Raw genomic sequence first — 26,695 nt, 5'->3', positions numbered from 1 at the left:
ACCATGGACTGGGGAATTTTTTACCGAGGGGTTACCCAGTTAAGAACCAGTTGTTTAGTCTTGAGAATATACTAGACTTGTTACTGGTTAAGTTCATATTTTTTTTCATCAAGGTTAAAGAGACTGACTGTGATTTCTTTCTTTATCTTGTGATTGAGAGCTATGTCTGGTTCTGTAGTGTTGGACACAGTATATACCCAGTTTTTTGGTGATAAATACAATATGCTGGACCATGGCAATCACTAGCATAATGTCTCCTTTTTTGACAATTATAACAAGTACAGTAATACTAAAATATTTTCCTTGTCGAGATGTACTAGTGTGTCTGTTGTGATTCCTGTCAGGTGTCTTGGACTAGGCGTGACTGTCATCTTTCCTTTCTTGCCCTAGGGTAACATGTGGTCTCAATAAAAAAGTTACTCCGTTGTTGGTTTTTCTTATTTTATTTATTTTGTTTTCTATATTTAGTACACCATCTTCCAATTTCCAGACATGAGGCATTTTTTCTAACACATTTGATGGTAAAACTCCCTGGAGCATAGCCATCTAATGAGGTTTTTACAGTTCTTTATGCTAATTACTCACTGATTTGATTCATTTGATATCCAAGGTGAATTGGAAACCAAATTTCCCCAGTCATTTAGCCACTTATATAATTATGGACCCAGTCTAAGGTAATTTTTCTGTTTTCCAGCTCTGTATTATTTTTGACAAACTGATCACTGGATCTGACTCTCCTGAGATGCCCCTTCATCTCTTTCCATGTCTCAAGTCCTCAATAAGCATGAGAATGTACAGTCACTCAAAAATATTTTGCAACATGTTCCAGAAGTTTTCGTTCACCTAACAGTAATTTTTTCTTTTGATATTTACAAGGAAATGTAATTTTCTTATGCGACTTTGGTTATTAATCATACGGTTAACAATATAAAAAAGAATGGCGAGTGAAAAATTCATATTACGAAAAATGACGAAACATTTTGAAAAATTTCACTTCAGATGATTGGGCAAAAGAGTCAAAGAAGAAACTATATTTCGAATCCAGATAAAAGCTTATTGACTAATAAAATAATATAATATTGAATAATCATCAATGATACTATATATAAATAAAGAAAGAAAGAATTCAACCATTATTGTTGTCAAAACCAAAAAAGAAAAAATCTCGTAACGTCCTATGTTATCGTGTGACTCTGCATTCGGGCAGGAAAATTAAACTAAACTGTCTTGTTACTTGCACCGATAAGATGGGCAACAGACTGCCGCACCACAATCATTAGCTTGCATAGGACTAATGTCTCTATTGTATATTGCTCGGCAGCTTAGCTTAAATAAAACAACCAAGTATAGAGGAATAAAACAACAGAGAGAACGAGGAAATATGATAAATTCAATGTAAAAAGTGGTGGACGACCCCTTGTTGCACTACTGTTAACGATCATCATCGGATGATCACTGAAGGAGCTCCGCCTAACTCCCCTGACAAGCCGGTGTTGCCATAAAGAGAGAACATTATGCTTTCCCTTCAAGTTGCTGCTCAAACCACCCGTAACAGGCTACATGAGACCAAGATATTATTTCATCATACTCCTGCTAAGAAACATTTCATATCAGTGAAACACAAAGAATAGAGGCTAGGGTTTGCGTTATAATATAACCCAGTGGCCGATGATTTCTGTAAGGATCATCTTTTGCGATGAGGAGGAGACATTCTCCACTGATGAGCATGGTAGTCTTCTTCACTGCTGGCGTTGAGCATTAACTAAATTAATGTTGAACTTCTAGCTAATTTTAATTCTTTAGAAACTTAGATAATAAGAAATACAAAAATAGGCGTTATATATTCGGTTAACTTCACAAGAGGCATCAAAATGATAGGCCTAAGTAGCAATGAAAGAAATGAGAAATTACACATGATAACGGCATTACATATATATTATATACAGTATATATATATATATATATATATATATATATATATGTGTGTGTGTGTGTGTGTGTGTGTGTGTGTGTGTGTGTGTGTGTGTGTGTGTTTTGTGTGTGTGTGTGTGCACGCCAGCGCGATTATATTCTATGTATTACAAAAACGACGTGAAATCTGTTTGTCTAGCTCGGTATATTTTATAATAAGTTTCACTAGTTCACAATATACATAGGATTAGTCATTCAAAAATTTGATTAATAATAATATGCAAGCAAATCTTTACAAAAGTCGTGTTTGTTGATGTTAATAAGACTAATAGTTCAACTTATAACAGTCGTAGGCCTATGTCTACAAAGTTCACATATATGGAGATAAAACAACGATAGTGATGGCAGTTGGAGATGAAAATATTAAAACATAAGAACAGCGATGACCTCTGAAGTATTATAGCAACATCCTTTAATTAAGTAAAATATGACAACGGTAAGCAGTATCAGAAAAAGCCCTGTTTAAGGGAAACTGCAGGGTAATTTCTCGGACCCACCACTGGTGTTCAGCTGTGTCATGCGCTTACAACTGAGTTGCCAAATAGCGCCAGATGTCGCTATTATAAGCTGTTGTCCGAAAAGTTTTGAAGTATGTTGCAAAACTTTTTTGAGTGATTGTACATGATAACCCAAATTACCTGATGACAAATCTGTATATTTCTCAGCGTCATTTAACCCTTAAACACCGAGCCTCTATTTACAAAAGTGTCTGCTGTATGCCGGCGGGGTTCGGGAGTTAGCGCCAAAGTGGAAATTTTTTTTTTTTTTTTTTTTTTTTTAAATCACCGCACGCTTAGTTTTTAAGATTAAGAGTTCATTTTGGCTCCTTTTTGTCATTGCCTGAAGTTTAGTATGTAACCATCAGAAATTAAAAAATATCATTATCATATATAAATATTGGAATATATGACAGCACAAAAAAAAAATTTCATATATAATTGTATACAAATCGCGCTCTGAGCAAAACGGTTAAAGCTAATGAGTTATTTTTTTTTTGTTGTATTGTACACTAAATTGCAATGATTTTGGTATGTAACAAATTGTAAAACAATCAAAGCAACACAGAGAAAATATTCTCACAAAATGATGCATGAATTCGTTATGCGCGGACGTAAAAATTTTTTCCCAAAAATTCACCATAAATCGAAATATTGTGCTAGAGACTTCCTGTTTGTTGCAAAATGAAGGTAAATGATTGAATATTACTAGACTGTAAGTGTTTTAGCTTACAATTGCAGTTTTCGACCATGTCAGTCGAGTTAAAGTTGACCGAAGGTCGAATTTTTTCTATTTATCGTGATTTATATGAAAATATTTCAAAACTGATAAAAGCTACAACCATGAGTTATTTTTGTTGTATTCTACATGAAATTGCACACATTTTCATGTATAACACTTTATGTAACGCCTGATATTAAACGGTGCGAAAATTACGACAAGGTGACTAAAAATTCTGAGATTTTCAGCAGAGGTAGCGCGAGCAGAGGTAAGGAAAAAGTTTTTTTCAAAAATTCACCATAAATCGAAATATAATATTGTGCTAGAGACTTCCTGTTTGTTGCAAAATGAAGGTAAATGATTGAAAGTTACTAGAATGTAAGAGTTTTAGCTTACAATTGCATTTTTCGACCATTTCGGTCGAGTCAAAATTGACCATAGGTTTAAATCTTGGCACTTATCGTGATTTATATGAAAATATTTCAAAACTGGTGAAAGCTACAACCATGAGTTATTTTTTGTTGTATTCTACATGAAATTGTGCACATTTACATGTATAACACTTTATGTAACACCTAATATAAAATGGTGCGAAAATTACAACAAGGTGACTAAAGAAACTGAGATTTTCAGCAGAGTCAGCGCACGCGGAGGTAAGGAAAGTTTTTTTTTTAAATTCACCATAAATCGAAATATCGTACTAGAGACTTCCCATTTGTTGCAAAATGAAGGTAAATGATTGAATGTTACTAAAATGTAAGAGTTTTAGCTTACAATTGCATTTTTTGGCCATTTCGGTCGAGTCAAAGTTGACCGTAGGTTTAAATTTTGGAACTTATCGTGATTTATATGAAAATATTTCAACACTGATAGAAGCTACAACCATGAATTATTTTTTGTTGTATTCTACATGAAATTGCACACATTTTCATATATAACACTTTATGTAATGCCTAATAAAAAACGGTGCGAAAATTACGACAAGGTGACTAAAGAAATTCTGAGATTTTCAGCAGAGTTAGCGAGCGTGGAGGGAAGGAAAACGATTTTTTTCAAAAATTCACCATAAATCGAAATATTGTGCTAGACTTCCTGTTTGTTGCAAAATGAAGGTAAATGATTGAATATCACCAGAATGTTAGATTTTTTGCTTACCAAAAATACCCAAATATATATATATATATATATATATATATATATATATATATATATATATATATATATATATATATATATATATATATATATATATATATATATATATATATATATATATATATATATATATATATATATATATATATATATATATATATATATATATATATATATATATATATATATATATATATACATATAGATATATATATATATATATATATATATATATATATATATATACATATATATATATATATATATATATATATATATATATATATATATACACATACATAAACACATACATATATAATATATATAATATATATTTTTTTTATTTTGGAATGCAGGTGAAAAACTTTTTTTTTTGCATAAAACGAAATAATATACAAAACACCAATAAATACAGATATATAAAATCTTGTAATAAATATAAAATTAAATATAAAATCAATGCAGAATACTCACTCATAATCCTGACTCTTCGTTCTATTCTTGTTTCCTCCCTCCTCCATTGAAGAGTCTTGCATTTTTTTCCTCTCAACATGACGAGGTACAGGTGGAGGAGGGAGACGTGCGCCCTTACTGCAGATGGGCCGCCCTTCGGTTTCCACTGCGCCCTCCAGTGTCCCTCGGGTAGGCGCACTCCAATATATGACCACAGTGTGGTATTTGCGGTCACACTCCCCGATCCTGCAAAGTGCTACTTTGCAGGTGCGACAGACAAACCGGGTGTCTCTTCTTCTGCCATTCATATGGCACACCCGGCACCGTTTCTGCTTACGCCCTTCTAGGGGCTCCAGTGTGTGATCCCCTGCCTGCAGCCAACACACAGGGTCCACTACCCGACAGGACATTGGAATGTGAGGGAGGGCAGCAGCAGGGGCAGCATCATCAAGGGCGGCGGCAGCAGGGGCGGCGTTGGCAGGAGCAGGATGACCGAGGTTGGCCCTCCTAGCGACATCTGCCCTATCCTCTTGGGGCAGAGCTGGAGCTCAGGGCAGGGGGGCGGTGTTGGAAGGCCACTCCTCAGGATTAAAGTTTATGAGGGCATTCCTTGCCACCTTGAGAAACTGGATGTGGGACAACCTCCAGGTGTCGGAATTGTACCCACAGTAGAGGATGTAAGCATTCTGGAGGGCCAACTGAAGGAGGTATTTGAGGAGCTTCTGTGTCCACCTCCTGGTTCTCCTGGCGAAGGGATAATACTGGATGAGTTGATCAGAGAGATCAAAACCTCCCATGTGCCTATTGTAGTGCCCAGTGACGGTAGCCCGCTGGACACGAAACTCCTCATACGTAACTCGGCCCTGCCGACGTGTCTTCTTCCGCTGAACGACCTCTTCTTGGATGGGCTCATGACTCCTCGTAATCATGGGCACGAGTCGGACCCCCTTCCAACAGATGACAAAGACATCTCCCTTCCGCCGCCACTCTGTCTCTCCTCTTGCCAGATGTTGCGGCTGGCTAGCGAACCTCTTGAGGACATTCGGGGCCCCACGCACCAACCGAAGGGTTCCACTGACATGCACACCTGCTTCATACAGTTCCTGGGCCAGGGATACCGAGTTATAATAATTATCCATAAACAGGTGGTATCCCTGGTTACGGAAACGATCCACAAGACCGAAGACAGTGTCATGCAGCGTGGAGAAGACCCCGGAATACACAGAGAAGTCTACGACGTATCCAGTGTTGGATTCCGAAATAAAAAATAACTTCACACCATATTTCTTTGGCTTCTTGGGGTTGTACACTTTTATACTTAGACGCCCTTTGTATGGCATCATCCCCTCATCCAAAGAAAGGTTCTTGGAAGGAACCACGAGAAATTGGCACTGTTCAAGAGTGTAGTCCAACACTGGGCGGACTAAGATGAGGCGATCGGGGTTATTCCAGGGTATGGTCCTTTGGTTGAAGGCGTTGAAATACCTGTCCAACGCCAGGAAACTATCATGGGGCATAATGCCGGGCACATTGGGCATACTTAAAAAATAAAATTCCACCTCCAATACTGCTTGACGTCGGCAGCAGGCATCATTCCAAAGAAAATGTGGAGCCCCAAAAAATGCGCCATGTCCGTGAGGTTGCAGCCCCGGCAGCGATACGACAACGTTGTCTGCAGTTCCTCATAGCAGTACCGAGCGTAATCCGCCGCCTCTGCAACGAGGTATTCCAGCAATTCCTGTGTAAGGAAGAGCTGAATGAACCCCAGTGCAGTGAGAGGCACAGGGACAGTCAGTCCAGGTGCTGCCGTGAATGGGTGCATGTTAGGTGGGGTGGGGTCCTCCAACAACCCCTCATCACTTTCGGATGAACGGCCTTCACCTAAGCCGCTGCGACGTTGCGACCTTCTACGGACCCGTGCGCGGGCACGACTTCGCACTCCACAATCGGTGCCTCCTCCTCCTCCTCAGACTCTCCCTCATAGGCACTGAAACCACTGAACTCCAATTCACTTTCATGCTCTGGCTCTTGTACGAACATTGGGGGCAAATACTCGTCATCACTGACATCGGGCGTGATGTCCTCGTCACTAGATGACCAACTGCCATCAAAATGGGGACTTTCCACCTGCTCTCGATCAAGCTCCAACAAGTACTCATCAATGTCCTTTTGTTGGAGGCCTCCCAAATGCTTACGAATGCCCCTCAGGACACCCCGATGCTTCCTAGGGGTCGTAAAAGGCACAGGATGTGGTCTTTGGTCACGTGTGGCCGCACAACACACCGTTGAAAAGCTGGGTCACCTTGGGTGCTTGGTCCCTCTCCAGCATCCAAATCTAAAAATTGCCTCACACGCTCACTACCGACAGGCAATACTCGCCTTTCATGTCCTGACAATGTTGGGACATCTCTCCAAACATCCTGTTGCGTCACAAATACGCCAACACTCACAAAAGTTCTGCAAAACACGAATGCGTCAAGAAATCGCTCTCCAACGATGCGTCGCTGATGCTTTGTAGTGCGAGAAGAAAGAAATTCGCGCATGCGCAGCTGGGTCACGCTTATAAACAAAACAACAGCGTGATCCGTGAACTCCCAGCATCCCTTAAGGCGTGTGATTTAAAATCTTTCGCAAACTAGGCCTATAACTATTTTTCCGCGAATATTTAAAAAAACTTTTTGTAGTCAACGTATCTTACGTCCACTTGGTACCCGACAAACAATTTTTGTCGATGTAAAATACGTCCAGTCGGCGTTTAAGGGTTAACTTTTCCTTGTTTTCTGACAAAAGCCTTAAATGTCTTCTTTTTTCATCCTTGTCTGTAGATTATGGACATCATTGTGGTCTTTACATCCCCAAAATTAACCTGTGTTTGGTTACAGTTGTGTTCTCTTGTATGTAATCGCTGTGTTTGGAGGGTCTTCCATTTTTTGTGCTTCGGCTATTTTACGTGCTTTACTTCTGGTAATAACTTGTTTTGTGAAATCTAGCACCGCAAAACTTTTTTGTGGTACAAAATACTGTTCTCAGAAATAGTTAGGGATTGTGATAAACCTCCTCTTTTTCTTTATTTGGTATAACAATAAAATTTTCTGAGAATATAGTCAAAAGGCGTATGAGTCCATATGCAAAGTATTAGGGAAGATTTTGATGCTTTGATTTTTTCATGAAAAACACTTCCCATAAATATGGCTAAAAACCTTCTTAACCAATATTGATTGTTAAATTCATTTATTTATTTTTGTGTGGTATTTGAATTTTGTTTCTTTTTCTTCAGTATCCATTTATTTTTCATCTTTTTTTGTTGGACTGATTTTATTTCTTACCTCTTGTCTGAAATTTTTTTGATGTGATGAATACAGTGAACCCCCCGTGTTCGCGGGGATGTGCCCCACATCCCCCCACGAATAGGTCAAATCCGCAAATGCTTAAAACCCCTTAAAAACACTTAGAACTGCCCATATTGATAGCTTAAACCAAGAAAAACCCTGTAAAAATGCTTATACCTGAGTATTTTAATAGTTTTATCACAAAAAGTGCATTTATTCATGAAAATTATATGAAAATACAGCAATTAGTGACTATTTCTCAATGAAAAATACCGCGAATGGGCGAATTTTCCGTGAATGATGGCTAGATATGTTCCACAGAGAAACCCGCGAATGCGTGAGTCCGCGAACCATGAGAACGCGAATACGAGGGTTTACTGTATATGTTTTCCAGATAACTCCTTAATGGATAGAGTGAAGAATGTTAACTCTGCAAGAAAATATACTGTATTTATGTGTCAAATTACATTACAAGACAAAATTTTGTTTTGTCTGTAAATCAAGTACATGTGGTTAATGTTTCTTAAGTCAAATAATTTTGTTTGTAATCATGTGTACATTATTAGTGTCTTGTATCACATCTATTTTTTCTCTTTTTTTTTCTTACCAAGTTCATTATGATTTCTTCATCAGCTGGAGCGGGCCATTAGTTGTGTGGTTGTATGTATTGGTTCCTCTTGATATCTAACTCTCTCTTCCATTTCTTTTCATTATTACCTATTATTTCTTCTTTACAACTCATCTTCTGTTCCACTACTTAATCTTCTTGGCACTGACTTCTTATGGCTGCATGATATCTCTCTCCCTCCCTCTCTCTACTGTAGTGTGCAATAATATTTAATGAGTTTGGGCTTGAAATCTATCAACTTCTAATGTGGTGCAGAGGATGACATTCCAATCTGTTCCTATTCTGCTGATAAAATTCAGTTCCATTGATGGTAAAACACTATTCGGTGATCATGTCCATCACTTCTTTCATTTAGTCTTGATGTCACTGCTGGTAACATGTTAATACCCTACACTGCTGACACCATTTTAAACCTTGTAGTGGCACATACAGAGTTATTTAAGGCAAATGTCTAATTTAAAATCTCTACACTCCTATCTTAGTTGAGTCATGATGTCCTTTTAAGACATCGTAGGAACTGTGTCCGTTTCTTGCTACAAGTTTGCAAACACAGAAAATAAGGCACAAAATAAATAAAATTTTATAATATATGTAAAAGGTACAGATGAAAAAATGTCTGTTATTACATAAATGTGTAAAATATTAAATTTGAGTGTATGTGTGTGTCCAAAGGTTCTGTGTTGATTAACAGCTGGAGGTTCGTGTTGGGTGGGTCCTCAGCAACTTGAGCAAGCATGTTACTTGGCCTATGCTGGGCGCTCTCATGTCATCGTAAGGGGTGCGATGTGTATGGTGGCTGGGGGTGTGCTGTCTGGTCCCTGTTAGTATCTGCATTAAATAAAAACCATAACATTTGATTTGCAATGGTGTTGGTGGGGGGAAGAAATGGTGGTAACACGGATTACAGTTTGTACAGCACACCAGTAAAGAGGTATTGTATTGTTGGGTAACTGACCATGGTAATTGTGTTTGTGGGGAGGTCCAGAAGAGCACTTTCAGCCTGGGAGCTTTCACTCTTGTTATTGGCTCAAAAGCAACATCATAAATATCATCATGTTTATCACCCACCACTTTGTGACCTCCTGGAGGAACAAAAGGCACAGGAGGAGGAGGACCTGTAAACCCTCCTTGCAAATTTTTCAAGTTTGGCCATGTAAGTAGTTTCTGTTTTGATGACAGGTAAGGGAGAGAGAGAGAGAATGAATTTCAATGTTGATTTTTTTTAGACATTTCAGTTACACTATACTGCACAGTTTGGTTTTTATTTTTGTAATGAATCTTACCTGACAATGTACAGTACAGTACTTTACTGTAATTTATACAATACCCTACTTTAACTTTTTCTTTTCCATACATTGTGGTTTTCACACAGTGTATTTCAGTGTTTGAGTGGAGTACTCTACACTAGTGTATTGAATGTTTTGAATGGTGTGATGACTGCCATTTTTGGGATATCATTTTAGTGGACTGGAACTTGGAAGAGATTCTTACCTAGTGGATGTGATGTCCCCCATGGTGGGAAGTGGCCATTGTTCAAGTTCTGTTTCAGAGTTTCGTCATCTGTAGTCTCTGGGATGACATGATTGGCTGGTTTTCTTAACCATGTGGAGAGGAGGGGCCCAGGGGCTGGGAGCCTTTAAGTAAAGGCCCATCAGTTCCATCCTCTGACAGCCTTGTTTAGCAGCAATTAGTTCTCAGGTGCCAGGCAGTGGAACTTGGAGTGGACCAGGGTGCCTGTTGTTTCGATATAAGGGAAAATGCCAGTCTCCATGTTTGGTGGGTACCCTGGGGTTCTGATGAAGTTCTGGCTGAAGGTGTTGTAGGTTGGTTGTGCATACTGACAAGATAGGTAGCAGTTTAGGCTCTCCAGAAGCTCTGCCATTTGTAAGGTAGATATGGCTATAAGACAGAAGAGAGCAATATCCAAGAGCAGCCTATAACGCCCAATGAAATCAGCGCTTGCTAGGCAATGATAATTCCCACCTATGGTTTTTCTCATCAAGTAGAGAATGAGGTTTCTGTGGCCATAGGATGCTAAGAGCCATCACAGTTGACCTTTGATGCTGACATGTTTTAACTGAGGGTGTCCGTGTCCACCAGGAACTCCTTGCTGGAGGCATTGGAGATGACATGAAACCTGTTAGAGCAAGAGATTTGCCCAATCCATGTTCACACTTATTCGACAACATCTTGTATGCAATGACCTTTATATAATTGTTCCCGGATGGTAGATTTGGCTGTATTTAGTATGTTAGTCACCAGAGTTTGCTGGGAGATGTGAGTTTTGTATTTACCTTGCTGTAGAAACAATCTTTTAACACTTTCAAGAGAAACCCAGCTGGGACTTGAGCATTGTATGTAGACCTACTGTAAAGTGGCTGTGTTTCAGTAGTCATGGTAGGTATTTAGTCTGTTAGTCACCAGGACAACAAGGCACTATCGATGGAAAGCAAGACATAATGATTCCATTAGTGGTTGGTCGTTGTTAGGTAGGACATATCTAAGAACCATGTTGTCTGCCAGGTGTACCATTGTCATCATTGTAAATTAGCCATATGCGGGATGCCCAAAGTATACTGATTTACTGTGGAGAGTTGAGTCAATTTTGATAGTGTGCAAATGGAAATTATGTCTCAGACCACATGATTCAGAAGATGCTTGTGACATAAGGGCACGTGGCAGAGGGAGCTCCATGATTATCTGTCAGTCTTACCAGTTAAGTCTTGCTTGGGAATGGAGTTTGGTCTGCACAAGAGCAGCAATTTCATGTATTTAATTACTTATGTACAGACTTGTTCTCTCTCTCTCTCTCTCTCTCTCTCATTGTCACACATTCACTAAGCTGCATTAACAAAACAAAATTATAAGGGATTGTACACTAAAGACTGTACTTACAAAAAGTGTGAATACATAATGAGAAGCATGAACGATTGAAAAGCAAATTATAAGGGGATCACTGTATGTACAAAATCAGCCAGTGTTTAGCTTTTCAGAAGATTTGTTGCCAGGTGATCAGACTTCTACTGTAATTCATCATGGTTTGGGCCTGAAGAACTGAATGATTGGAGCTTACTGTATCTTGTTTTATCAGAGTTCCATAGTACTGAAAACTTCATCATACAGTTTTTGTTGAATTCAAATACATCCTTTGTAGTATACTATTCTTTTGATACTAAAAATAAGTGCAATATGAAAAAGCAACCATCTTACCATTGACTATTTTTTCATATAACTCCATAGAATGTAAGTATTTTAATGCGAAAGACATTTTTTCCATTTCATTTAATTTCGTTATTCTTTTCTTTTGAAAAAATATATTGCATCATGAAAATGTATGCTTTATTTCTTTTAGTAGAAATATTATAGAATTAATCATTTGTTGATATTGGATGTTGATTGGTGTATTTTAAGGATTCAATATATTTATATATTAATATATTTATTACAGGCAGTACTACAGCTATGTAACAGATCCAAGATGCAAGAGAGTAGGTACTCAGTGTTGGGTATATGGCCTCTGCATGTGCATTGAATCCCTTATCTGCATCAAATTTGGGGCTGATATCTTCCAAAATACACAGATACGGAATATAATAATCTGGATTATAGTTCAAGCAGCAGGTTCTGTTATGTGTGTGTATCTGTGTGTCACTCATCATAGATGGCAACGCAAACGTCAGGTAAAGATGGTAAGTTACTGAAATTGATGAAGTAATGAGTTGAATTAAATGCAGCTTACCCTCTCATTTAGCCCAATATATGGTTCAACTGTCTTTTTCGTATGAGTAATTAAAAATGCATAATGTTAAATTTGACTGCAGCCTCCAGTGATCAGTGGAAGAATCTCTCCAAACCAAGATCCAGCCTTTTTATGTGGCTCTTCAAATTGTTCCAATAAATTATACAAGCTTTCATCTTATAATAAAAGGTACCTTATGTTTTGAGAAGGTGTATTCATTGAAATTTGTCAACAAGGTAGTTATATGTATCCATGTGACTGGGGAAGTGTGGGAAGTACCATTGTATTTTGTATTTTATGTTGAAGTTATGTAAAAAGCAACAGGGCTGTAGAATTCGAGGAATTTATTTTTCCCCAGTGTGAATCTAGATATCTACTGTATACTCTTTCTCTCTCATTTTTACTTCAGCCTCTTTGAGATTTTGAGCTTCCTTCCTCTGTATTGTCCAACTACACCAGCTTCTTCACTGCCTTGGTTATTAAGAATGGATACCACTGGTGGGATATGAGTTTACTTTTGAACCCAATAGTGAAAACTGTGTGTCAGCCACATGATAATGTTTGCATTTGAGAGGTATCTTTGTGCTAATCATATGATCAGGGTTGAATATATCTTGAATTTGGCCCATGAATTCCAGGGTTTGGCTGGTTTATGGGAGATAAGACTCAACATTTGTTTTGGTCTGCTTGCCAAAATGATTACAAGTAGGGATGATTGTACTCCCTGCTTGTAAACATGTTGGTGCCATCTCTCCAGGATAGGGTAGCGAGTAAACATTGGTGGAGGAATGAGAATGAGTTCCATAAAAGGTTTTCTGCTCCCCTTTTGAGATTTGCAAATACTGTGGGTTATTTATTTCTGATTGACTTGAGGACGTGACTAATAAATCTCCTACCCTGGTCCCCATAATGATTCCCTAACATGGTTAATAATTTTTCCCTTTGAAAGGACACCTCTTACCCAATAGAGGACTCCAATTCAGAGAATTTAGAGAGATATTTGTCCAATAAATGAACTGTACCAAGCTCACATGAGGGTCTGATATCTGGTAATAATATATAGGTAATAATTATGTAGGGCATTTTTTTTATTTGACACAATTGGTTGAGGATGATGGGAGCAAATTTAGAGGTTACTAATTAAAACTGACTTTCCTTAGCTTAATTTATTACCTTAACGTACAGAACTGTAACTTGACTTAATTTATCACCCCTAATACTACAACAACCATCAAAAAAGAACCTTTCTGAAATTCATCAACCTTAATCTACCACGACCACCTAAAAGAACCTTAACCTAATTCATCAACCTTAATCTACAATGATCACCTAAAAGAGCCTTAACCTAATTCATCAACCTTAATCTACAACGACCACCTGAAAGAACCTAACCTAATTCATCAACCTTAATCTACAACGATCACCTAAAAGAGCCTTAACCTAATTCATCAACCTTAATCTACAATGACCACTTAAAAGAACCTAACCTAATTCATCAACCTTAATCTACAATGACCACCTTAAAAAGAACCTTGACGTAATTCATCAGTCTTAATCTACAATCCTCTGACAACTATCAAAAGACCCCCAACCTAATTCATCAATCCCAGTACTACGGTTTTCTCCCAACTGTGGTCTCTGAAACTTCTTCAGATTGGGAGTTAGCTTGCTCAACATCAGCCAGTATTATTTTGTTGATGTCCTTCTTCCTACTGGAGAGATCGACACCTAGTTTTTGTTCCTTTCTAACTGCTGTTGAACTTTCTTTGCTACAATTGTCTCATTGGATTGATTCTTTCACTATCATTTCATTGCCCCTTAATATTCTACTCCTGTTCTCTGAAGGAAAATCTCTGGTATTACATTTGCACTTCCTTGATTTCTTGCTCCACAGTTAGGTGAAGGGGAGCACTTCAGTCTACTCTAACACACTCCAGCAAGCTGCAAGTAACAAAAGAAAAACAAAAATGAAAACTTATATCAGATATTCACAATGAAAACATAAAATAAACATAATAGAAAAAAGAAAAATTCAGTCACACTTATCTAAACTTCTAAATGCTACCACAATGTGTCCTCTTTGGATTTCAGTCAAAGTGAGGGCTTAAGAGATTTGGCTCCAGAACCCTCCAGTAAAAAATATGATGATATGTCTAGCTTGATAAAGAAAAATAGGGACATTGAAACTAAGATTATAATATGAAAGTTCTTCATATTTTTAAAAAATCCAGTGATGGTCATTATGAAAATGTGGGCAACATTTAAAGTACACCGTGATCAGCACTAAACCCTACCTGTTCAATACAGTAGTAACTCAGTTATCTTGTTTCACTTTATCCGGAACTCGACTTCATCTGGATGGTCCCCGGCACCAAAATGTATATACAGAATATACAGTTCATAAAAATAAAAAAATAGAACTCAGATGGTTAGCAGTGCTGCACAGATGGAAAGAAGTTTTTGTTAAAGCTGCTTACAGTCATAACCAGGCTGAGAAAGGGTTAAGGATATTGTGAGGGTGTTAGGCTGAGGAAAAAGTTTTTGGGTAGGGGGTGGGGGACAAGCCCAGCACTAGGGTTGCTAACACTTGGGCAAGCTGAACTTCGGCGGCCTTACAAGGATATTTTTTTTTATGGAGAAAAACTGAAAATGTAGAATGAAGAGTATATTATGATATATAAGCTAAAGAAAACAGTTCAAACACGACATCAAAATTTCAATTCCTTTCCTTGTCATAACTAGTTGAGAGAGACCATTATGAATATATCTACATTAAGTACTGGCAATGCTCAGTGTTACAAACAAACATTGAGTGGAGGATGGTTGAGTGAGAGAAAGTCCTAAGGGTGCTGTTGATCTTCTAGATATCTGTACTGTGGCCTCTGCGGAACAGTGTAAGCAACAGAGTCCATAGCACTTCAGCATTAAGTTATACCCTAGCTAGTGACTTACATAACCAAATATATAACCAAACTCATTGTGATAGATAATGAATACTGACAAAGTTAGCATACTGTATTCATGGTACAAAAGAAAAGCAAGTGAATTAATAATATAATAAGTTAAAAACAAGTAATAAAACAAACACAAAAGTGAGGCATTCAAATCGGTACAAAATCAGAACAAACTGATGGTTGGTTTTTTTAGTCCAATCTTCAACCCAGTCAAAGAATCCTTTACCTGGGAATGATCATAGACACTGCCTTGTTGAGAGTCTTCCCATTGGACCAGAGGATAGAGAAGCTCAGGACAGTAGCTCACTCCTTCCTATCTGAGCGGAACTAACTGGCTCGGCAATGGCAAGTGATCCTAGGACTTTTGATATCGCTAGAGAAGCTGGTTCCTCGCAGCCGTCTTCATCTTCGTTCCCTGTAATGGAGGCTGAAGGAATGTTGGTCTCCAGCGAGAGACTCTCCTCAGCTACAGGTTCCTCTGCTGACAGAGGCAAGAAGTGACCTTCTGTGGTGGTTGGATGATGAAAACCTAACAGTGCCTCTTCATTCACCCCTTCCGTAACTCCTGTTCTCGGACACTTCTTCCGAAGGTTGGGGAGTTTATCTAGATCTCCTGACTTCAGGTGTGTGGAGTTCTCAAGACAGTAAACTTTACATCAATATGCTAGAGTTGAAAGCAGCCTTCCTAGCACTGCAGGAGTTTCAAAAAAAGGTGATGGGCCACCCCATTGTTATGATGGACAACACTACAGTGGTAGCTGATTTGAACAAATGGGGGCGCTAGTGTCACGCCAGCTTCACTTGATAACCGTCCAGTTACACCAGTGGGCTATCAACAACTCAATGGACCTCATGGCCAGGTACATTCCAGGTACATTCCAGACAAGAGGAATGTAGTGGCTAACAAGCTAAGTCGGGGACAGGTTTTAGGGACGGACCAGTCTCTGCATCAGGAGGTAGCAGACAGGCTTTTTCATCTGTGGGGAGACCAGTGATGTAAGCTGAACTATTGGCTTTATTCCTTGACTAAGAGGAAGAAGAAATCTTGGCCACAGCTGGAGACCACAAATCCAGCCAAGAAACAGTTTGGAAGGCAGAAGAGGCAGTCAGCTCCAAAGAAGCAGTTTCTTGAAAAGAAAGAGAAGAGCCTTCTGCTCTGACCTGATCCAGGGTCAAACCCAGCTTCAAACGGACGACATCGGAATTGATCTGTCTACTCAGAAGAGGCACAAGCGATGTTGCATAATACCTCCTGTGGTGAGGTAGAGGAGGAAGGAGAAACTTGAATAATCTGCCGGAACGAAGGGGTATCCCGTCCTGAAACCAAGGAATTTACATAATTCAGGACTGAGTCAGCGGGACTGGAACAAGGCAACTCAAAAGATGTCTTTGAGTTCTCCTTCAGCCCCAGCAAGGTTTTATTCCTGTCGGTGCAATCCTAGAAGGAGTCACAGTCTTTTTAGAAAGATTATTGAAGTCATGAATGAGAGCAATAACCTCTGCATTATAAGAAAGAAACTCCTGATTTTCCAAATCCTCTGCCTCCTGGACACGAGGATCCCTGTCTGCCTCCTCCAAAGGATTCACAAGGTTTAGCACCGGAGCATAAGATCTGTCAGATCCTAATACCCTTACAAGAGCTTGAAGTTTTGATGTAGAGGGAAGAGAGGGGTCTCGATCATTGGTTTGAGATGCAGAAAACTATTTCTCGTAAAATGGACGTGCATCATCCTGTACCCCATGTCCATGGAAAGATGAGCGACAGCCACGAACACGAGAAGGCAAATGATGGCCACAGACACGGAAAGGTGAACGACTGCTGCAGATGCGGAAGACAAATGAAGGCTGTGGTCCTTTCTTGAAGATCACGATAAGGAACGCCGTCGAGAATGGTGAAGCAGCGTGTAAGATGAAGAACCGCAGTAGTATCCATCTCTACAGCGGTGTCTAGTTGCACATGTCACCACACAGCCGTGTCTATTCACACATCCACATCTGAGAGAATCAGGAGAGGAATCACGATTTCTTCTGGGTGACTGTGATTTGGAATGAGGATGTCTAGAAGGTGTAGGCTTGACAGGACTTTTAGGAGGTTGAATAAACTGAGGATCTACCACGTGGGATTTCTTGCTTGGAGCCTTGTCGTCCTATCTCCTAACTGAACAGGATGCGTTGGAGATGAGGGAACAACTGTAGAGTCCTTCTCAGCACGAGATTCTTGATGGTGAAAGGTTGACGGACGAGACACACTTCCAACAGGAACACGTACGTGTGCAGGAGAAACATGGACGTGGTCCGAAGGCAAAGAAGAAGAAATGGTCTTCTGTTTCTTGGGGAGACGAGCTGCACAAAATCCTTAATCCTCCAGCGACTGATGCGGGAATGAACAGGAGGGGCAGACGGCAAAGATGAAGATGATGAAGAAGACGACAAAGATCAAGAAGGAGATCTATGCTGCCTCCTCTTAAGATACAGCCGTATTTCTCTCGAAGGGCTGAGTCGGCAGTGTCAAACATAGTCTGAACGAGAGAGGAAGCAGAGGGTGCAGCCGCTGATGACGTCATAGTAGAATTAGGCTGTGACGTCAAGGGAGCAGACGAACTCTGTACACTGGCTGCTGGAGCAACTGTAGGCTGAACGGGAGGTGACCCAGACTGATGCATAGAGAGAATCAGTGGCATCACGCTAGAAGGTGTAGTGTGAGACCCAGTAGACTGGAGGCTGGGAGGTTTAGTAACTGACATGGCAGCCAACACTGGGATTCGTGAAGACATGAAATGGGACAGCAGGCCATCTAAGGTTGGTACCCCTGATAGGCCTAACAAAGCCCAAACAGCCGACATCTTCTGCGCATCTGAGCCTGAAACAGGAAAAACCTACCCCCCTGAGAGAGACGGGGCTGCATGAGGCATAAGATCTAGAGATTCTTCTCTCAAAACTTCCAAAGACAAATCAATGGAAGAAAAGGAAGGAGAAGCAAAACAACGAGGGACTCGAGAAACATCCATTGAAGTAGGAGAAAATCTTTCCTAAGATGGTGCCTCCGATTTCCTCTTGTGCTGCTGCTCCTCTCTACAACTTCATGAAGAATAGACCACTGCAATAGATCAACAGCCTTTGATCAAGCATCATCTAATCTATTATGTACATTATCAGAAATATTCTCTGACATTTTCAGTGTCGGTTCTAACATCTTCAATGTCGGTTCTAATTTATTAGGCTCATTACCAGGAAAGTATGTTTCTTTGACAGTCACTGACATCAGTTGAAAGTCTGTTAATCCATCAAGGAGACTTAATGTTACTCTGCTAGGAAAGTTGCTCTTAAATCAATACTGTATTGTTTATGAGTTCTTTACTATTAAAAACAATCACAACCTTTTCAACAACAATAGCAGATGCTACAGCAAGGGAACTTTTTTCTGGTAAGCTCATTGCATGTAACACAATCCCAATAAACAGTACACTATCCATTATGGGATCTTTAAACAAATTCTGAATTGAAATTGCATCCTTAAACACACAGACAATAAAAAAGTTTGGCATAAAGTACAAGGCAAAAGCTTAACATGATAAAGGAAATAAAATACAAAGTTAATCATGAAACAAAGATAATATGCCAGCAAAGTACTGTAATCACTAAATCAAGACCTTACCTGTGAATATTGAACAATCCGTATATGATTATGATCTTTACTTTTCTAACTCTCAGTCTGTTAACACTTAACAATTTCAAGACTTGAAAGGGGTTAATTTGCAATTACTGTGATTCCTTTTCTAGTATGTTTATGTAACTTGACACACCCTATCACCAACTTCGTAGGGCATTTCTTTCTCAACATGCATGTCATGTTCATGTTTCATATTAACATTAACATCAGTCAAGAGTTTAAGCAACAAATCAAATCTTTCTCCATTGTTGGGAATGATCAATGGGTTAGGTATGGGTTTTATGGAATTCAACACAGCTCAAGGTTAGTATACAGGAATGCTGTACAAAGCCCTATAAGGTAATACTTGAATGGATTTATGGGAAGCCAAATTAATTTTGCACGCAACTCCAGGGATTGCTAAGTCCCAGTGTGGATTTGTGCCACCTATGGTTACCTTAAGAATACCAATAATCTTTTTATTAACCTTCTCCACAAATGCCCACTCCTACCCTGCCCCAGAGGGGATGGCACAAACACAATTAGGGTGGCTCAAGTGTAAGCCAAAGCTGCTTGTTGGGACTGAGTATTAAAAGAATACAATTATCCCCACCCTAATCATATCATTGGCAAACCGAACAGAAGGCCGAGAACCCTATCCCCAGAATCAGACCACCCTTGGAATCCATGGTCTAGCTCTGCAGAATAGTTTTGCCCTTAAGGTATCAATGGGAATAATCCCACTGATGTCCCTCAGGTCCAAACATTATCAGGCAATTAATGATCCTACTAGTTCTTACAATTAGCTTCGGTTATAAACCCCAGTCCTAGCTATGATACCTTTGCCTATAAATCAGGTCAAATAAATTTCGGTGTAAATGGAAATTTCCACACAGTCCAAATTAATAAGTAACAATATACTGTATATGTACAGGACTCTTGGACTCAAACCTGGGACGAATTCTAGGTGTTCAAGAACCCATCACCACACTAAGGTGGTCCAAAGTCAAGGGGGTCACCAGTTTAATGAAGAAAAGGGGTTGACTTTAAATTGGACCTAGAACAACAGAAGGTAGCTTTTGAAACATTCAAATAGGAATTGTTGTCCCTACCAGTCTTGACATTTCCTGATTTTTCAAAAATTTTCCTTGCTTCTGTGCCTGATTATAGAGCTGGAGGCATTTGTTAGAATGGAAGGATAACAAGCTATACTTGTGAGTGAAAGACAAGTCGGTGTAAATTTCCAGTCATTGATAAAGAAGCTATGGCTAAATTAATAGTTTTTGTAATTTTAAGTTTTTCATATATGACTATAAGTTAAACATTCTTACAGATCATAAACCACTTTGTGCTTTTTTCAAAGGTTTTCAGTACAGTCATAAACATACACATGTGCATATGAATATTCAGAAGTCTGATGCTCAGAATATAGTGCCAGTGGCGGCATCTTTAAATTTATTGAGAGGATGATCTTCTATATAAACTTTGGTCTTTAATTGTTTTTGTATGTTTAACTGTTTTTTTTTTTTTTCAAGTATATGATTTTATATATGTAACTTATCCAGTAATTACTTAGCTAAGAGTTTCTGCTCAAACGGCAGTTAGAATTCTGAATTCCACGGTAGCAATTCTTTTGTTTTGTGTAGGTGACTATGCCCTGCCCACTTTCGGGGTACGATAGAGGAACAACATCGTCAGCATGGCAATTTGTTTCTGCCGCCTTTTGCGTCAACACCTGGTGTTGTTACAGCAGTTTAGAGTTTTTTTGATTCGTAATTTTCTTCCTTGGTGAAGTATTTTTGTAGCCTTTTTGGCAAGGCTGCAATACCCGGATGACAAAATTGACTTACGATTCTCACACCTTGTGTTCTGGTTGTAGAGGACAAGTTTGCTGTAGTAGTTTGACATGTGACGAATGCAGGGATTGGGGAGAACAAAAATGGAAGACTTTAAACTCTCATTTAGCTAAGCTAGGAAGAGATAGGAAGAGGAAAGCAGCCGCTAAAGCCAGCGGAAAATTAGCTAGTCAGGCTTTGACTCCTAGGTTGGATAAGGCTGACATATCTGTTAATTCTTCAATTGTTAACCCTTCCTCACCTGCATTTATTAATTCTCCTAAACCACCTACTCCTTCTCCTGACTTTAAATTGGACCTAGAACAACAGAAGGTAGCTTTTGAAACATTCAAATAGGAATTGTTTTCCCTACCAGTCTTGACACTTCCTGATTTTTCAAAATTTTCCTTGCTTCTGTGCCTGATTATAGAGCTAGAGGTGTTTGTTAGAATGGAAGGATAACAAGCTATACTCGTGAATGAAAGACAAATCGGTGTAAATTTGCAGTCATTGATAAAGAAGCTATGACTAAATTAATAGTTTTTGTAATTTTAAGTTTTTCATATATGACTGTAAGGTAAACATTCTTACAGATCATAAACCACTTTGTGATTTTTTTTCAAAGATTTTCAGTACAGTCATAAACATACACATGTGCATATGATTATTCAAAAGTCTGATGCTCAGAATATAGTGCCAGTGCTCTTTAAATTTATTGAGAGGATGATCTTCTATGTAAAATTTAGTCTTTAATTGTTTTTGTATTTTTAACTTTTTTTTATAAGTATATTTTATATATGTAACTTATCCAGTAATTACTTAGCTGAGAGTTTCTGCTCAAACAGCAGTTAGAATTCTGAATTCCATGGTAGCAGTTCTTTTGTTTTGTGTAGGTGACTATGCCCCACCCACTTTCGGGATACGAAGGAGGAACAACATCGCCAACATGACAGTTTGTTTCTGCTGCCTGTAGTGTCAGCACCTGGTGTTGTTACAGCAGTTTAGAGTTTTTTGATTCGTAATTTTCTTCCCTTGGTGAAGTATTTTTGTAGCCTTTTGGCAAGGCTGCAAACCCGGATGACAAAATTGAACCACCTTGTGTTCTGGTTGTAGAGGACAAGTTTGCTCTTGTAGTTTGGACATGTGACAAATGCAGGATTGGGAAGAACAAAAATGGAAGACTTTAAATTCTCATTTAGCTAAGCTAGAAAGAGATAGGAAGAGAAATCACTAGTCAGCCAATGGAAAATTAGCTAGTTAGGCTTTGACTCCTAGGTTGGATAAGGCTGACATATCTGTTAATTCTCCAATTGTTAACCCTTCCCCACCTGCATTTATTAATTCTAAACCACCTACTCCTCCTGGCTCCATCACTTCCGAACCCGATCACTTCGCCAGCCTCGAGAATAAGTTTGAGCAACGTTTAAATCTGGTAGTGAGTACAGTGGCCCAATTAGGGGCATCAGTGCGTGTCCTGATGGACAAGTTTGAAAACAGTGCTAAAAGTGAAGTGTCAGTGGAGGAGGCAACTGCTCATTCTGCTGATTTTCCCAGGCGTTGGTCCCTGCCATATTCCCTGCTACCTGAGAGGAGGCGTACAGGTAGCCCAAGGGAGGTCAGTGGGGTCTGCCCATGGGCAGTCGTCCCCTCAGCCAGCATGTTGCATCCCAGGTTGCGACTAAAGACAGCCTCTGGAAAGGCGTCTCGGAAGTGCATCAGCTTTTGTCAAGTTCTGAGGAGTCCTCTCCTCGTAAGAGCCATCTTCATCACTTCCCCGATGAATCTTGCCCGTTAAGAGATGTCTCTCGGGTAAAGATCAGTCCCCACATCTCCCTTACAAGAGAATGAGGGAACCTTCCTTCAGTCCTCAACCTTTGTGTAGCAAGTGGGACAGTCTGGAGCATTTCTCTTCTCCTTAGTACCAGGAATGAGGTTCTAGCTTGCTGCACCTCTCGGGTGAGCAGCTCCAGATTCGCGTAAGCGTAAGCGCCGTTCCCTTGGAATGTCCCATATTGGCGGAACGCTTTGATGAGAGCCAGGAAGCAGACAAGTGCCCTGTAGCAGCCAGGTGCCCCAATGCAGCCAAGCGCCCTGATGCAGCCAGGCACCCTGAGGTGGTCAGACGCTCTTTTTGGTCGGAGCGCACTGAAGCTTCCGATCTTCCCATAGCGCTCGAGCCTCCTCAAGACTCTAAGCACCCTGCGGCTTCAGATAAGCCTTCTCCTTAGTTGGACCCAGCTCTTGAACTTTTGCAACGTAAACTAGATAATATCCTTTATCTTTTACAGAAACCTGCAGCTCAGACAGCCTATCTTTTACAGAAACCTGCAGCTCAGACAGCCCCTGAATTAGACTCGATTATGTCTCCGATCTCTTCTGAAGACAAAGAAGGGGAACAGGATGCGTCTTCTACACCATATGCGACACTCTTGAAGTTCCTTCTGCAGCAGTTCCCAGAATTTTTCACTCCGACCTCTCCAGCTTCGTCTTTCTTGATGAGCAATCAGCCTGTGGATTCGATGAAACTTCCTAAGATGGTTCTCTCTAAATCATCGAAGAAAGCTCTTCGCCAAGTAGAGAACTGGCTTTCCGAGAAGAGGGATCAAGGGAAAGCCTGTTTTAGTGTTCCTCCCTCTCATGTCGCACGTATGCGGTACTTGTCGTACGCAATGGGAGAAGCTCCTTCCTTGGGAGTTTCTGCCTCCTCCCAGGGGGACTTTTCTGCACTTATTGACTTGAGGCATAAATCGGCTCTCGCTTTAGCAAAAATGTTCTTTTCAGCAGAGGAGATGGGTCATCTGTTGAAGAGTTTGTTTAACCCTTAGGGGATGGATTGAGCCTCAGTGTGAAGTAAAACAGGTTTGTGGAGGTGGACGGATTGAGCTTCAGTGTGAAGCAGAATTACGCACCACTGTTATGGTAATAATGATTCGAAACAAAGGTGCCAATACTTCTATATGCTATAAATTCACCAATGGCAACTTTTATACAGATGTGAGAGTTAGGCCAGTATCAGTAATGCTTGTGACTTCAAGGGGGAAAGTACTGCATCTCTCTCTCTCACATGGGTCTTTCGTAAATTTGCTTGTAATCCCCTAAGGGTTAAGTCCTTCGAGGTGTTGAGTTTTCCCAACTGGTGTTTAAGAGCAGTTGCCAAGAAGCCTCAAGAACTGGCTTTTTAGTGTGATGAAGTCGCAGACCTGCTTAATTTTCTCTCCTGTACAGATAAAGCCGTTAGAGATGGCTCACAGGAATTAGCTGCCCTTTATGCCATGGGCGTGCTTAAGAAGCGCGAACTTGGGGTCTCTTTCACATCGAAGGGTGTCACGGCCCCACAGAAATTAGCTCTCCTTTTTTCCCCTCTGGATAAACATCATTTGTTTCCTCAGCCCACCGTAAGTGAGATTGCAGAGAGTCTACACCAGAAATCTACGCAAGATTTGTTGACCCAGTCGACAAAGTGCCAGAGAGACTGGTCTGCCTTCTCAGTTAAACCTTCATCTCCTCTTGAGCAACCAAAGCCATTTCATGGAGGAAATCAGAGATCGCGCCCCAGATCTCGAGGATCAATTAGATTTGCTCCCTGAGCAATCAAGAAATCATCTTGAAAATCATCCTCTCACAAGTGAGAATTTAGTCCTTCATGCTCCGGTAGGGGCCAGACTTCATCTCTTCTGGGAGAGATGGAGCACAAGAGGAGCAGATCAGTGGGTGGTGAAAGTTTTAAAGAAGGGATACTCCATCCCCTTCAAGGAGAATCCACCGTTGACCAACATTCCTGTCATATTGACGACTTACTCCATAGGATCAGAGAGGTATTTGGCCCTATCGAAGGAAGTGTCCTCTCCTCTGAGCAAAGAAGCAATTGAAGTAGTAAATAAAGGCAGACTCAAAAGGATTCTAGTCACCTTTTTGTAGTGCCCAAGGCTTCAGAGGGTTGGAGACCGGTGCTTGACGTAAGTGCTTTGAACATCTTCATAGAAAAAACAAAATTCAACGTGCAAACCATCCACTCAGTTCTTGCCTCCATCCGTCTGGGAGATTGGATGATCTCCCTGGACATGCAAGATGCTTATTTCCATATTCCAATTCACCTGGACTCGAGGAAATACCTACGATTCGTTTTTGAGGACCAGATCTATCAATTTCAAGCACTTTGTTTTGGTCTCTTGACGGCACCGCAAGTCTTCACTCGAGTGTTGGTTCCTGTGGTGGGTTGGCTACATTTAGCGTGAGTGAGCATCACGCTATACTTGGACGATTGGCTGTTTCATTCGCCCACGAAGAAACGGTGCATGGAGGACTTACAGAAGAATCTTCTTTTAATCCAGGAATTAGGACTAATAATGAACTTCCAGAAATCACAAATGATTCCCACTCAGAATCTCTGATAGACTCTCTGGGTTTTTGGGCTTCTCCATCACTCAGGAGAGTAGAAGACTGTCCGAGGAAGGTAGACCTCTTCCTCTCGCTTCATTCTTGCTCCGCCACCTAGTGGATGAGTCTCTTGGGGACGATGGCTTCTCTGGAGCAATTCATAAGACTGGGAAGACTTCACATGAGACCTCTCCAGTTCTATTTAAGAGCTTGCTGGGATCGGAAGGCGCATCAGGATGGTCATGTCTTTCTGATAACCCCGGAAATAAAGGAGGATCTGTGGTGGTGGAGGTCCGCAGACAGACTTTCGGAAGGGAAGTCACTCGTTCCGGTGAGCCCCGACCTAGACTTCTTTTCTGAAGCGTCGGACCTAGGTTGGGGAGCACTCCTTGGGAACCTGGAAGTCTTGGGGACATGGTCTTGGAGGAGAAAGGACTTCATATCAACGTGAGAGAATTGAAGGCGATACATCTAGGTCTGCAACACTTTACGATGCAGGTACACAACAAGATTATAGTGGAACATGCGGACAATACCACGGCCTTAGCATACATCAAACATCAAACTGGGGGGACCCACTCATTTTCACTCTGTGAGGTAGTGAGAGACCTGCTATGCTCGGCGGATCGGAATCAGGCTCGATTAGTCACCCGGTTCATACAGGGCAAGTGCAATGTCCTGGCAGACAAGTTGAGCCACCATAAGCAAGTTCTGCCCACGGAATGGACACTAGACCTTCGCGTTTGTGCCAGCCTTTGGAAATTATGGGTCAGCCAAACATAGGCCTGTTTGCAACTTCCAGGAATTACTGCCTTCCACTGTTTTGTTCCGTCTTTCCGGACCTTCTAGCTTGGGTGACAGATGCAGTGATCCTGGACTGGTCCAACCTAGATCTTTACGCTTTTCCTCCGTTTGGGATGATTCGGGAAGTAGTAAGAAAGTTTTGCTCACATTACAATGTAAGGATGACTCTCATGGCTTCCTACTGGCTGCAGAAGGAGTGGTTCCTGGACCTGATCGATCTCGTCGTAGACTTTCCGAGACTTCTTCCCGAGATTCCCAGTCTTCTCAGACAACCCCACGTCAGGAAGTTTCATCAAGGCCTATCCTATCTGGCTCTAACAGGATTTCGACTGTCTAGAGACTCGTCAGAGCAAAAGGATTTTCTAAATCGGCATCAGAGGTTATTGCTAGATGTAGATGCATTTCCTCCAATAATGTCCACCAAGCTAAGTGGGCATGCTTTAGGAGTTGGTGTAGAAGAAACAAAGTCTCTTCCTTGAAAACATCTATTGCTCGGAGAGCAGACTTCATTCTCTATTTGAAATCTTCTAAAGGGTTGTCTGTTTCGACAATAAAGGGTTACAGAGTGACGCTCAGATCCGTT

General features: G+C 40.3%; 1 protein-coding gene across 1 annotated transcript in view; it reads left to right on the top strand.

Moving 5' to 3' along the window:
* LOC136841702 (phosphatidylserine synthase-like) overlaps nt 1–26,695 on the top strand; it is a 419,092-nt gene that overhangs the window by 353,796 nt on the left and 38,601 nt on the right. The window contains exon 7 of the mRNA XM_067108922.1: nt 12,203–12,443. Coding sequence (XP_066965023.1) covers nt 12,203–12,443 — 241 coding nt within the window. The remainder of the gene's footprint in view (nt 1–12,202; nt 12,444–26,695) is intronic.

This window comes from Macrobrachium rosenbergii, chromosome 9 (genome assembly GCF_040412425.1).
Source record: "Macrobrachium rosenbergii isolate ZJJX-2024 chromosome 9, ASM4041242v1, whole genome shotgun sequence".
Taxonomy (NCBI): domain Eukaryota; kingdom Metazoa; phylum Arthropoda; class Malacostraca; order Decapoda; family Palaemonidae; genus Macrobrachium; species Macrobrachium rosenbergii.
This window is presented reverse-complemented; position numbering and strand designations above follow the sequence as displayed.